At 38.2% G+C, this 13,553-nt stretch overlaps 1 protein-coding gene across 1 annotated transcript in view; it reads left to right on the forward strand.

Moving 5' to 3' along the window:
• si:ch211-196f2.6 (immunoglobulin domain-containing protein) overlaps window positions 1-13,553 on the forward strand; it is a 32,379-nt gene that overhangs the window by 11,083 nt on the left and 7,743 nt on the right. The window contains exons 2-4 of the mRNA XM_028798007.2: window positions 5,921-6,274; window positions 10,823-10,925; window positions 11,806-11,851. Of these exons, the coding sequence (XP_028653840.1) occupies window positions 5,921-6,274; window positions 10,823-10,925; window positions 11,806-11,851 (503 nt within the window). The remainder of the gene's footprint in view (window positions 1-5,920; window positions 6,275-10,822; window positions 10,926-11,805; window positions 11,852-13,553) is intronic.

Raw genomic sequence — 13,553 nt, forward strand, 5'->3', positions numbered from 1 at the left:
CTTGATCAGTTTCTTATACAAAAATAAGTGATTCTACAGAGATCTGAAACAATGGTAACATCTGCCCCCACAATGGAAAAATCACACGTCACTGTCATGAAAGAGAGAAAAGGATGGACAGGTTGTGCAATGAAACCATATGTAAAAAAACAAGATTATATCAGGTACAGGCTATTTATATTTCTGAATGTGAGAACGTCAGTGTTTTGCTAATGGAAATTTGTTAACCTTGTGATATTTTGGGCTTTTAATCAATTTAGATTGTAATCAGTTATTTAAGCTTCAGTTAAACCTTCCAAAAGTAATAATATAAATGCTGTATTAGGGGGGGCACCATCAGGGGGACCCACCAAAGGCTGAATATTGCCAAAAAAGCTGACAACAAATAAAAACTGGTATGCACATTAGATATAAACCACACAAATTTTGATGACTAGAACAAGACAAGTTTTGATTTGCATATAGTTTCACAAAACTGACAACTATTTATTTTACAGATGATTTAGCAATTGTGAAAAATGAAACTCACTAAAAAGAGTGTTTTTGGAGTTTTAATGTTTTTTGGAAGGGTGGAAAACAAGAAACAGTGCTCTATAAAGAACCATCCACATTTCTGTACTTACTTGTGTTCTTTTCTGCAGGTGCATAATGCATGAAATGTGTTGCTCACCAGTAGATCAGTTCTATTTATGTCTATCGTTCACATCATTGCAGATTAGTTTATGTGATATGATGCATAGTTTGTGCACAGAGACCCATAAAATGCACCATTGTGCACATTGCTGTGTTTTCTCCATAGAAAATTTCACTACATGGGAAACATAATACCATTACCAAGCAAATACCCTTCATATTAATTCCTCCAGAAGAGTTGGAGGACATGATCTCTCCAAGTGCCGTGGAGTTCAAGCTTCTAACTGGCAAAGTTGGGATATTACCAACAGAACACATTTGGCAGCCCAACAAAATTTCTACACTTGACAGAAAATGAGTCCACTGATCATGTCTTTACTAGAGATTTTTATTTAAATCTAAATCACAGACAAACACATGTGGAATTAATTCATTTTCCACCACTTATCCGAAGCAATGAGGTCCAAACGTCCCTTTTCCCAGTCACACTTACCAACTCAAACTGTGGGATCCTAAGGCAATCTGGGAGATATAATCCTCCCAGAGAGCTCTGGGTCTTTTTTTGGTCTCCTGCCATGTGATTGTGACTGTAAAACCTTCACATGAAGTTGTCTGGAAGTTACCCATATAATATGTCTGAACCACCTCAGTTGGCTCCTCTCAATGCAGAGTGTCAGCGGCTCTACTCCGAGCTTCTCCTGGATGTCTTTGCTTGTCACTCTATCTTTAAGGGAAAGCCTAACCACCCTACAGAGAAAGCTCATTATCCAAAGCACTCGACCATAGGTGAGGGCAGTGATGTAAATCAATTAGTAAATTGAGAGCTTTGCCAAATAGCTAATACTATTTAAATATAAAAACAATTGCATCATTTTTGGATCCAATTCATGAATGAGCATACGTTTACCTAAAAATTCTTTGGCCCAGTATCTCATCCACCTTTAGAAAAGCTCCAGCTGCAGAGCTCAGGGGCTTGTCACAGATTCCTGCAACTACTAAGGAACTTTTGAAAAAGAGCTAAGGATCTAAGGGGATCTTTCTTTGCATCAAGCATCATTGGAATCTGTAATGAGTTTTTTTTTCACATAGGTGATAAAAAGTGTAAAAAAAAAACAAGATAGAAAGAAAAAGGTTTGGGGATCCACCCTGTATATTGTGTGCTCTCTTTCAAAAAGTAATGGATTTGCCACCGAGTAATCTCTGAGGACTGAGTCTGGAATGGGACTGGAAGGGGAAGGCAAGTTGTTTACTTTATAGGTAGTGGGAAAGAAGAGGAGGGTCCAACAGGAACAGGTGGAAATGAGGTCAACATGGGAGGGGGAGACAATAATGCTCTTGTCAACCCTTGACCCAGCATACCATCTTTAGTTAACCCCATTGACTGCCTCCTATGTGCACGTGTGTGACAAAAGATATCCGCTTTTTAAAAAACATCTAAATCAGATATTACTTAGTTATTAGCTAATAAAACAAGCTTGATAAACTCATTTCTCGTTTCTATGATTTACTTTGGTCTTCTTTGTTTCCAGAACTATCACAGTTCATTCAATCTTTTTGTTAGTGTCACATCCTCATACACTTTAAGTTTCAGATTTTATTTCGGACTACAGTTTATTCTGTGCTTGTTTAAGTTTGTTACATTCCAAACATGTCCATAATAGAAATGTGCCACATTCTTGACAAGGTTCCTATCTCCTTGAATGGCTTTGGCTCAATAGAGAACATAACTAAAAATCACCAAGCATATTTTCACTACTCTTAGCTGCAGTGTTAGGCTGAATTGTGTAATACTTCTTAACAAAGGAGAGAAGAGTGGTTAAATGGTGAGTACTGCCTCCTTAGCTCCAAAGTCCTCAGTTCACATCTTATGCTGGCCATGTGGACTTTGCATACTCTTTCTGTACTCATAAGGGGTTTTATCTGCCACAGTTGTTTTGTTCCCAAAAACAGTTTGTATTAGTTGACTAGTATAGCAAATAAATAATGTTAAATAAATAGCATTAAATAGTCAATAATTAGTAATCAGAATATCTGTGTGAGTTGTGATTTATGCATAACTAGCTGTGCTACCTGTCTTAGACAGGTTGAAATCTAAGTAAACAATGTAGTCCTCAGTGTTACCTTTATTGTACACCATATCAGTTAAAATGTGTTTTGTAATGCATGTAGTAATAAAATGCATTATTGCAAATATTTGTGATGTGCCATCTGTTGGAATGAAAAACGCAATGCATATGTCTCAGTTGTATTCAATTTGGTAAGGAATTTGTAAAAGAAGTATTAATGTTTGTGATGCAATATCTATTGGAATGACAGAAGCATAGCAACCGGACATAAAACACACACAGACACTTACCCTTTTATTAAGGTGGATGATGTTCTATTTATGTATATACTGATGGAAAAAAAGAGTTAACACTTTCTGGAATGAGAAGACAATAGTTATAGCAAAGAGTGAAGAGATTGCTACAGGATGCACTAGGGGAAGAAAGCAACCCTGCATAGGTAGTGTGGCAATGGTATTCCTTGATGGCTGTGGCATCTTTCAGCAGAATAATGCACCCTTCCACCCTGCAAAAAGTGTTCAGGAATGGTTTGAGGAACACGACAAAGAGTTCAAGATGTTGACTTGGCCTCCAAATTCTCCAGATCTCAATCTGCAGGATGTGCTAGAAAAACAAATCTGATCTATGGAGGCCCCACATCACAACTTACAGGACTTAAATGATCTGCTGCTAACATCAGATACCACAGGACACTTTTAGAGTTCTTGTGGAGTCCATCCCACAACAGGTAGGAGGTGTTTTGGTAGCACAAGAGGGAGCTACGCCATATTAGGCAAGCAGTTTTAATGTTGTGGCTCATCAGTTTGTTTCTGCCAAACCATTCTCACACAAAGTTCTGTAGCCTCAAAATTTAGGGTCAGAAATCACAAGAAACCAAGGGGAGCATCCACCTGCATTAACCTTAGCTTATTTCCAGTTAGTAAGTACTATGTGGTTTTATAAGCAGTAGAGAAGCCACAAAGCATGATCCTTGCATAACTGTCAGCTTATCCAGAAGGATTAAGGCCCTGTACAGCAGAGAGAGATTATGGTGCAGCCCCAATGTGTGTCAAATAAGTCAAGGGATAGTTTCACCTACAGGTGTTTGATAAAAACTCTTCACGATGGGAGATATTAAGGCAACAAATTGATTGTCATTCAGTTTACTAGTTTTATTTTTCTTTGTCACTGGGGTCATGCTGGATGTCTTTCGATATGGTGAATAAATGCTGAAGAAGTCCATGCACGATTATTTACTGGCATACACCTTGAATACCATACAACTGAGTCCTACCAATATGGAGTCTCCCCAGTTAGCTCTTCACCTGGTCTACAGTGATAGCCAGTTTGTGACAGAAGAAGGCATATACTTTTGTGTTAAAAAAAAAAAACAAAATCACTGAGCAAAATTAAGGACAGTATGCTGATGCATTGGATAGCACTGATGCTTCCTAGCTCCAAGGATTTAATTTGGTTCTGGGCTTTCTCAGTCTGTTTGGAATTCTTGAGGTGCCTCTATGGCATTTTCTATGGTGCCCAAGTCCCTTCTTATTTTTCAAAAATGTGTGGATTAGCTTAACTGGTTTCAGAGAGAGACAGTGTCATGCGATGGACTGGCATCCCATCAAGGTCACTTCATTCCTTACTCCAGTATAAATTCTTGAACTTTAAATCTGAATTAGATTAAAATAATTTGAGAGTGAATGACTAAAATGTGTATGTGTGAGCCCTGCAGCTGTCTTAAGTCCTGCCTGCTTTGTGCCAATTGCTACCATGATATAATTTAGTTATCATTGACTTCTGGAGAGTGAGTTAATGTCCTTATAGCTCACCCTGTTTTTCAATGTGTACAAATATAACAACTAACATTTCAAGGAAATTTGAAAACACATTCTTCTACTGTGGCTCATGCAAAAACAACCTTGGACATCTGCTATCAAAACAATTAATTGATCATAAGGTATTTTTTCACAAGTGCCAAATGTCACCACCACAAAAACCTCTCAGTACGCAAGATGTATAGCCTAGGAACTGTTTCAATCTTCTGCTATTTAATCATATCTAAACTAACTGAGCCTTCTCAGAGTTCTATAGTCTTTATTTACTTACTGCGCCTTTCAGAGAGCACTATCACAAAGCCTTTTATAAAGTAACAGCAACATTACCCTGGAAGATGAGTCCAACAATGCAATTTTTATTTTTCTTATTTAACTCACATGTATCATATATGTCATTACCTGATACTCACATAGGCCTAATTATTTTGACATAACTGTGCTTTTTCTACCGACTCTTCTAAATGTGAAAAATTACCTGCTACTTTAAACATGTTTGTCTTATCTTTTTTTCATCATAGTTCCATTGAATTATCATGATAATGTCTAACGCTGAGATCTTTCTTTATTACTGGTATGATAAGATCACTACACTCCTGCTCATCTCCATTCTCAAAGTTTTGTTTATTGAACACTTTGATACTCCAGTCATCATCCTACACTGAAAGTAGCAGGCAGGTAGTATTGTGCAGTAATAATAATAATTATGATTATTATTACTTATTAAATATTATTAAACATTTATAGTGCCTATCCCATGCACAAGGCACTTCTCACAGTCTCAGAAAGAACAGGGTATATAGAACATTGAATACAAATAATGCTTCTGAATAATTGATTATTGCTTAACCCCACAACTACTGGTTCACTTCCCACCTGTGAGTCACTATGGGAACTGAAGCAAATCACTTACCCTGCCTGTATTCTCACTGTATATTCTAAGTCATATTGCTTAAAGACTCCAGCCAAGAATATACTGTAGTAAACTGAATACATTTGAAGATGTGATCCTCTCTTTTTAAAGATTAAATGGAGGTGGCTGCTCCAATCAGCAAAATGGCAAAAAATTTTATTTTTGAAAGTTCTATTTTTATTTAAATATAAACTCAGGGATTTACCATTCTGTCCACCAATCACTGGTTATATTCACCTGTGCAATGAATATTTTACATACTGTAGTGTTGTATTGGCATGATTGGGCATTTTCTGTTAACAAACAGATAATTTAGCGCATATGAAATCAGCATATTGAAATGATTTTAAACTTGTTTCCTTGCTCTCTCTATTGCTCTTCACCATTCATTTTAATTCTCATGACTATTTCTCACAGTTAAATCTGTCTTTAGTTATGATATGAAAAGATCTCCACTTTCTCTATTCTCATACATCTTTTCCTTCCAAAATCAGGGACTGTGAACAACGTTTCAGGGATAAGCTGTTCAGCAAAAATCAAGGACGGCACGGATGTTCAAATTGAATGCAGCTTACCTGTGGATAATAAAGTGGCTCAAGTGAACTGGGTAAATATACAGGATTCAAAAAGAACACTGATTGCTGTGTATCATCCCCAGTTTGGTCTGCATGTCCATCATAACAGTTCCAAAGTGAAACTCAACTTTCAGTCTAGCACACAGATGGAGCTGATTGTCAGCAACTCAGATGGTGCCAAGAACATCACCTTTTGTGGTCAATTTCACATGTTTCCTATTGGGATTGTGGAAGAATGTGCGGTCGTGGATATGCCAGATCAACAGTATACAGGTAAGAGAACACATTGGGAAGGGAGGGATAATATTTAGTGTTTTATTCAGAAGTAAAGAAAGACTGAGAACGTCTAGTGAAATAGGAAGAAGCAGTAAAAACATTTAATGACAGATGTGAAATCTATAAATATAAAAGTCAATGTGTGTATATATGTATGTATGTATGTTCCAGTATCACTTCCGAACAGCTGGAGAGATTTTCATGAAACTTGGTACACATGTTTCTCATTGATCGACTAAAAATACTGCAGGGTGCAATCAGCCCTAACCCTCCCCCTTCTGGGTAGGGTGGGGGTGATCTTGTGGGTCTTGTATGCATGTTATCATCCAGTTGACACTCGGAACGACCACCAGAGGGCAAACTGGAGGTGACTGTCAGCATTCTTTATGTTTCAGCACCACTGCGCCCTTGTTGCTTTTGAAATTAAATAGAGTTGGCCAGGTTGGCATCCCAAGTATTTTTGGGACTAATTCCGTCTTTGTGACTCGAACAGCCATATATATATTTTTATATAAACGTCTACGCATGGAAGTGTGTGTGTCTGTCTGGCCCAGAAGTGAGAGGTAGAGTCGGGGTAAGGTCTCCAGCTCCAAAGATACGCAAGCTAGGCCAGCACACCGGCAAAAGGAAAATTCTGAAGAAAGACAGTCGCTTAGCTCCTAATACAAAAACGATGCGAGCACGTCGCCAACACAAATCATCATAAGGAGAGAGATGCCCAGAGTAGTTCTGACGATTTCAATACTTTCTAGGCTCCTGTGCTTTTAACAACATAGGCTTACAGATTTAGTATATATATATATATATATATATACAGTGGAACCTCGGTTTGCGAGTAACTTGGTTTACGAGTGTTTTGCAAGACGAGCAAAATTTTTTAATAAATTTTCACTTGATAAACGAGTGAGGTCTTGCAGTATGAGTAGTTTGTCTGCTGAGCGTCATGTGATCACAACTGAGCTGATGGTTCTTCTCTCTCTCTCACTGCAGGATTGTGGGCAATCGTCTCCTATTCTCCGTCTGAGTCAGCATGCCTCACTCATATAGTCAACATCCGAGCGTATAGTGTTTACTACAGCATTAGCATTGTGACTGTGTGCGAGCGCGCGCGCGTGTGTGCTGTGACGTGCAAGTCCCCGTCTTGCACCCTAAAACACGAAGCTGAGTCTCAGTACTTTAGCAACACAAGCTTAATTCAGCTTGAAACTGCAACAGCGCGGTTATTTATACACAGACACAGCAGTCAGGCAGGGCCCTGCACATTTATAATGTTCCTTGTTCCTTGTATCACCCATTGACGGCAGGCACTTATAGCACACGCTATACGGTGCACGCTCGTGTGTGTGTGTGTGTGCTCACGCGCGCATGTGTGCTGTGACGTGCGAGTCCCGTCTTGCACCCTAAAACACGAAGCTGAGTCTCAGTACTTTAGCAACACCAGCTTTATTCAGCTTGAAACAGCAACAGTGTGGTTATTTATACACAGACACAGCAGTCAGGCAGGGCTCTGCACATTTATAATGTTCCTTGTTCCTTGTATCACCCATTGACGGCAGGCGCTTATAGCATGTTCGCGATCTTTTCGGATTCGCTTTTACGGAGAACTGCTACAGCGCTGGGAGACTGCGATTGCTTTGGGACGCTCTTCCGCGTGTTGTCCCGTTGGGTGCAATCCCACAAGAGTTTAGAAACTCATTCACACCAGCCATGATTCATTTCAAAGGTAAAGTGCAAGTTAATTTGTTTTATGTATTTTTACTTTATATTTTGTATTAATCATTTTTATATGAATAGTTTTGGGTTGTGGAACAAATCATGTGAGTTTCCATTATTTCTTATGGGGAAATTCACTTTGATATACGAGTGCTTTGGACTACGAGCATGTTTCCGGAACGAATTATGCTCGTAAACCGAGGTTCCACTGTATATCTGTGTATATATATATATATATATATAAATATAAATATATATATATATATATATATATATATATATATATATATATATATAGATATATATATATATATATATATATATATATATATATAAATATGAATATATATATATATATACTGTAAAAGCCAAATATCACTGACTCACTCATCACGAAATCTCCTGAACCATGAGGACTTGAAATTTGGAATGTGGGTTACCGTTGGCCCATAGGTGCTCCCTAAGAAACGGTTTTAAAAATTTCGTTGGCCAAGTGCGTTCTGTCTGTCAGATTTAGATCTGGTTGTTTTCTATAATTTGCTTGATCTTTCCAGTTGATCTTGTTACTGCTCTCATCGCGCTAAGTACCATAGTTCGCTTGCAGTACCAATGTATTTATGCAAATCCAACAGACTGGCTATGGGCCGAGAGCAGGGGGACGGGGCCTTCCTCATTCCCTCGCCAGCCTCTGTTCCAGTTAGTCTACTTCTCACCATGTGTTGGAGTGCACCTTGCCTCCGCTTAGCTAGCGATACCTGTTTGTTCAACAGACATTATCATCTAAAGATTGTTAAGGAGTAATGTTTGATGTTTTTGAGAGAGAAGTCAGAGCTACGTGTGTTTTACAGGGTAGCTGCTGATTGCCAGAGTTATCATAAGCATGTGCTTTTCTCCTCACGCGGGGAATGCTTTCCTGTCAGAGCTGAACATGATCAGATACAGTGCCAATGTCTATTGATTTTTAAAGTTTGTCCTGTTTCATTAAGTCAATGTATGTGTGTGTGTGTGTATGTATGTATGTTTCAGCATCACTTCCGAACGGCTGGAGAGATTTTCATAGCACTTGGTACACGTTTCTCATTAGTCGACTTAAAATACTGTAGGATGAAATCAGCCCTAACTCACGCCCTTCTGGGTACGGTGGGGGGGTGATCTTGCAGTCATGTATGCATATTATCATTCAGTTGACACTCGGAATGACCACCAGAGGACGAACTGGAGGTAACTGCCAGCATTCTTTATGTTTGAACACCACCACGCCCCAGTTGCTTTTGAAATTAAATAGAGTTGGCCGGTTCCAAGCATCATCTGGATGATAACAACATACAAGACTGCAAGACAAACACATTAGTAAGTTTTCATTTATTTATTTTAATTTAGTTTTAAAGTTGTGTTTTTTTTTTAATTATATTTTTCTCAAACAATTAAAAAAAAACACATACTTTCCTCCCGGGCAACGCTGGGTATTTCAGCTAGTTGGTGATAAAGTTAAAATATTTAAAACACCTCACTTTTTTCTAAACTTCCGAGTTTAGATCTTTCATTTGTTTTATATCCATGCCAAAGGCATGTTCCTGAGCTGTCTAGGTGGGTTTTCCTTCAGAGGCACTAGTTTAGCCTCACCACCACCCCAATACACACAACAAGACATACAGGTTAGCTTAACTGGTTATTCTGAATGAGCACAATGTAAACAAGCTTGTCCTAATGTATGATGGCCTGTTACCCCACTGAAGGCATTCTTCTGCCTTTAACACAAACTGTTGATCTACACTCTGTTTCTTAGTGACCCTAACCTACTGTAGATAGATAAGTTATAAAAATGAATGAATGGATTTTGTAGGCTTTTGCCCATTAGGTTTTGGCCTACATCAAAGTATTTTGTCTACATATTACTAATCTGTCTACAGATCTTTTCATTACCACTCATCAACTATTGCCTGCCAGTAAATCAAGTAAGAAATTTGTCCTTTAAAAACACATCATCTACTTCAGTTGTTTTATCTTCAGCCTCCACCATCATGGTCAAGAATGGCATCCCCTGCTCTTGAAGAATTGGTGTTCAATGCTGAAAAAAAAGGGGTCAGAAGGGCCTAAGTAGCTAGGCTGACTTTTCTTAAGTCCTTCTTAAATACGTAGGAGGGGGTGATGATCCATTGTGGGCTGATCGGATTATACACTAATGTTATAAACAACAGCGTTGAACCTTTGTGCTCAGCAACTTTTAAATTATATTCCGCACCACTGATCTTACACTTAGCCAGACTCTCAGAGGGGACACCAGATGTCTGCATCAATGACCAGAAGAGCTCTTACGTCTTTGAAATCCAAGGGCATTCAATTGCTAACAACACGTGACATTTCACATTAATGACTTTTAGCGCCAAATTAACTTTAATGAACAGATATATTTTTATGAGCATTTTTATTATGCTTTTATTATAGTCTTATTCTCTTTAGGCCAATAAACGTTATCATCCATTCATTATGCTACTATATGTACTCATGGTGTAGCAAAGTGGTTAGCACAGCTGCTTTATGATTTCAAAACCAATATCCGGTTGTTACCCGTTTCAAGTTTGTATGTTCTCCCTCATGTCTGGGTGGATTTCTCCTTCCACATCCCCAAAGAGGTGTACGTCTGGTGATCATATATGGCCACATTTTGAGTGGGCCCTGTAACGGACAGGTACTCCACTTATGGCTGGTTCTTGCTTTGTGTTCAGTATTGCTGTCATAGGCACTGGCTCCCTGTGGCTCTAAACTGGATTAGTTGAGTTTAAGAATGTTATCTGCTTACAGGACTGTCAACGATTCTCCTTTTCTCTCCAGTTGCTGCTTCTGCACATCTCAAAGTTGTGACAGCTGTTGTTGTACTGCTCTGCATCCTGGTTCTCGGTGCACTGTGCTGTTTCAAGCTGAGAAGGATGACAAGGTAAGCTTCTCTCATCTGTACAATGATGCAGGATGTCTTTACCAGGAGGTCCACTCACCTCATGGAGTGAAACATACCTGCAGATGTGTGATTTTTCTGTGCTGAGAGTTGACCTGCATTGCAGTGATACTTGCTACTTCACTCATTTAAATGTTTGTTTTCTTAAAATAGATAGATAGATAGATAGATAGATAGATAGATAGATAGATAGATAGATAGATAGATAGATAGATAGATAGATAGATAGATAGATAGATAGATAGATAGATAGATAGATAGATAGATAGATAGATAGATAGATAGATAGATAGATAGATAGATAGATAGATAGAACTTTATTTGCCCTGGGGGGAAATTTGGCATAGGAAGAAGAAAAAGAGAAGCAGTTTTACACAATTTTGCACTGATCTGCTTTCAGGATGCTATTAAAAAGTCTTTTTTTTGTTTGTTTTGATCCATGTTAAAAAGCCCAAGTGAATCTCCTGTGATTCAATGCTGAATAACTATAAAATGTGAAAACTTCCAAGGGAGTGAACACTCTTTATAGGTATTGTGATTTAGATGCAGTGTTACTTTGTACTGTACGTTTTTTGTGCACTTCTAATCCTAAGATGTTTAATAAAGACCCCTACATATAACTAGCAATATGGAAACAAAGAGAAATAAAAAAAAATTCTGTTTACAGACCCCTAACATCTGGTGTAACTCGAGCAGAGCACTTTATCTGTCTTCAATGTACTTTGTTCACAAACTCAGTTACCTGCACTGCTAAAAACCACTTGATGAAGGTTAGAACTTTAGCTGGCTGGCTAGCTGACCACCAATGTCACGTGTTTTCCACCTCTGCCCACATGCTGTAACGTGTCACTTTCTTTTTAAGGATGAAGCTCTTTGATGTGCGGCAAGTATTTCTGGTTGATTCTGAGGTATGTGAATGTATTTGTATAAATTATTTTTTGAGTCTTTGTGTGGACATATTAGAGAGTGTAAAAGAGGGAGAGCCAGAGGACAGTGACCACTGACCAGAACACATTAAAATGTATGAATGGCTGCCTTGATGGCATCAACTATTTAGAGAACTTTTAAATACACCTACCCATAGATTTAAAAAAAAAAACCTACGCAGTCAAGTACTAAGTGTAAATTCCACAGCATTTAAATTCTTTTTACAAATACTGTGAATACTCAACTATCATGTGTCAACTTACAAGCATTAAAGTGAGATTATAAAGAGAACAAAAACTATGAACTTAACAACATGTATAAAACAGCAATCATTATGCTATGCAAGAGGAAAATCAGATACAGTACACTGATTTACCAGCTATTAAAATTACATTAAAACCCAATAATATAGTAAAATAGCTTAAATAATTAAAAGCTGTGGAATTGTTTGATTTTACTATGAAAAGGAACACTAAAGGAGACATTTATCTAAAAATGTTAGCCTTTACCAAGATCAACAGTAATAGAGCGGCTCTTCAGGGACAGATAAAACTGTAGCCCCAATTTTGTCCTTACCACACGCGTGGCAAAACTGTTCTGCCAAAAAAAAACACCAAACATTTCAATATAAGTCTTATAAAGTATCTTTAACATCACTCCATCCATTCTCAATGCTCTTTTTCAAAGGCAAATCCTGTACAGCATTCTCATAAAATATCCTTACACTGCAACTGCTGCAGAGATGCGATCATGTGATTACAGTTTCGGTTATGGAGTCTTGTTCTCTTGGTTTTTCTAACTGTGTCATGCTGGGTTTTTTTCGAAAACCTGATCACATCTCATTTAAGTTCTGATAATAGACGCAAACAAGGCATGTTGGAAGGGACATTGTTGGATGCGGGCTGTGGGCTCCACTTAAATCCTTCAAAATCTAGTGATTAGAACTTCACAATAATAATAATGATAATTCTTTACACTTAAATAGCGCTTTTCTCACAATTCAAAGTGCTTTACATAGTGAGTGGGGAGCCACTTCAACCACCACTAATGTGTAGCATCTGCCTGGATTGCACCAGTATACCCACCACACATTACCGATATGTGGTAAGTTGGTGAGAGAGAGACGGTTAGAGACAGGAGATGATTAGAGGTCAGAATAACAAGGCCATGGTGGGCAATTTAGCAAGGGCACCCAGCAGTACTTCCCTTCCCGTGTGTTCTCAATGTTCCAGTTTTAAAGAAAGTAGGTACCTCTTTTCCTAATGACTAGTGAGGAGCAAAACTCAGAAAACTGAAAAAGAAATTGCACTTCACTTCTAAAACTGACACAATAAGAAAGGTGTTCAGTCCAGTCTGGAGGTATTAAAACGGTGTGCAACTGCCTGTCATTTAGAATCTAAATAAAGATCCACAGTAATAAAATCAAACTGCTAATTTCCTGACATATGTAGACATTTTATTGAGTTGCCAGACATGTTCTGGTAGTAGAAGCCCTACTTTTTCAATATAAGCAATTTCAATCCTAAAGATGCATTGGATACAGAAAAGAAATGTGAAGCTTCATATCCTCAACATCTTCCACAGGAATTGAGAAGCAGGAAAGTGTGGGTAATGGCAGCTTCCCGTTTTTTTGAGATCTGCCTGTGAAAAAAGGATATCAGTGTGCACAATGGGGTGTTTTAG

This window comes from Erpetoichthys calabaricus, chromosome 3 (genome assembly GCF_900747795.2).
Source record: "Erpetoichthys calabaricus chromosome 3, fErpCal1.3, whole genome shotgun sequence".
Taxonomy (NCBI): Eukaryota; Metazoa; Chordata; class Cladistia; order Polypteriformes; family Polypteridae; genus Erpetoichthys; species Erpetoichthys calabaricus.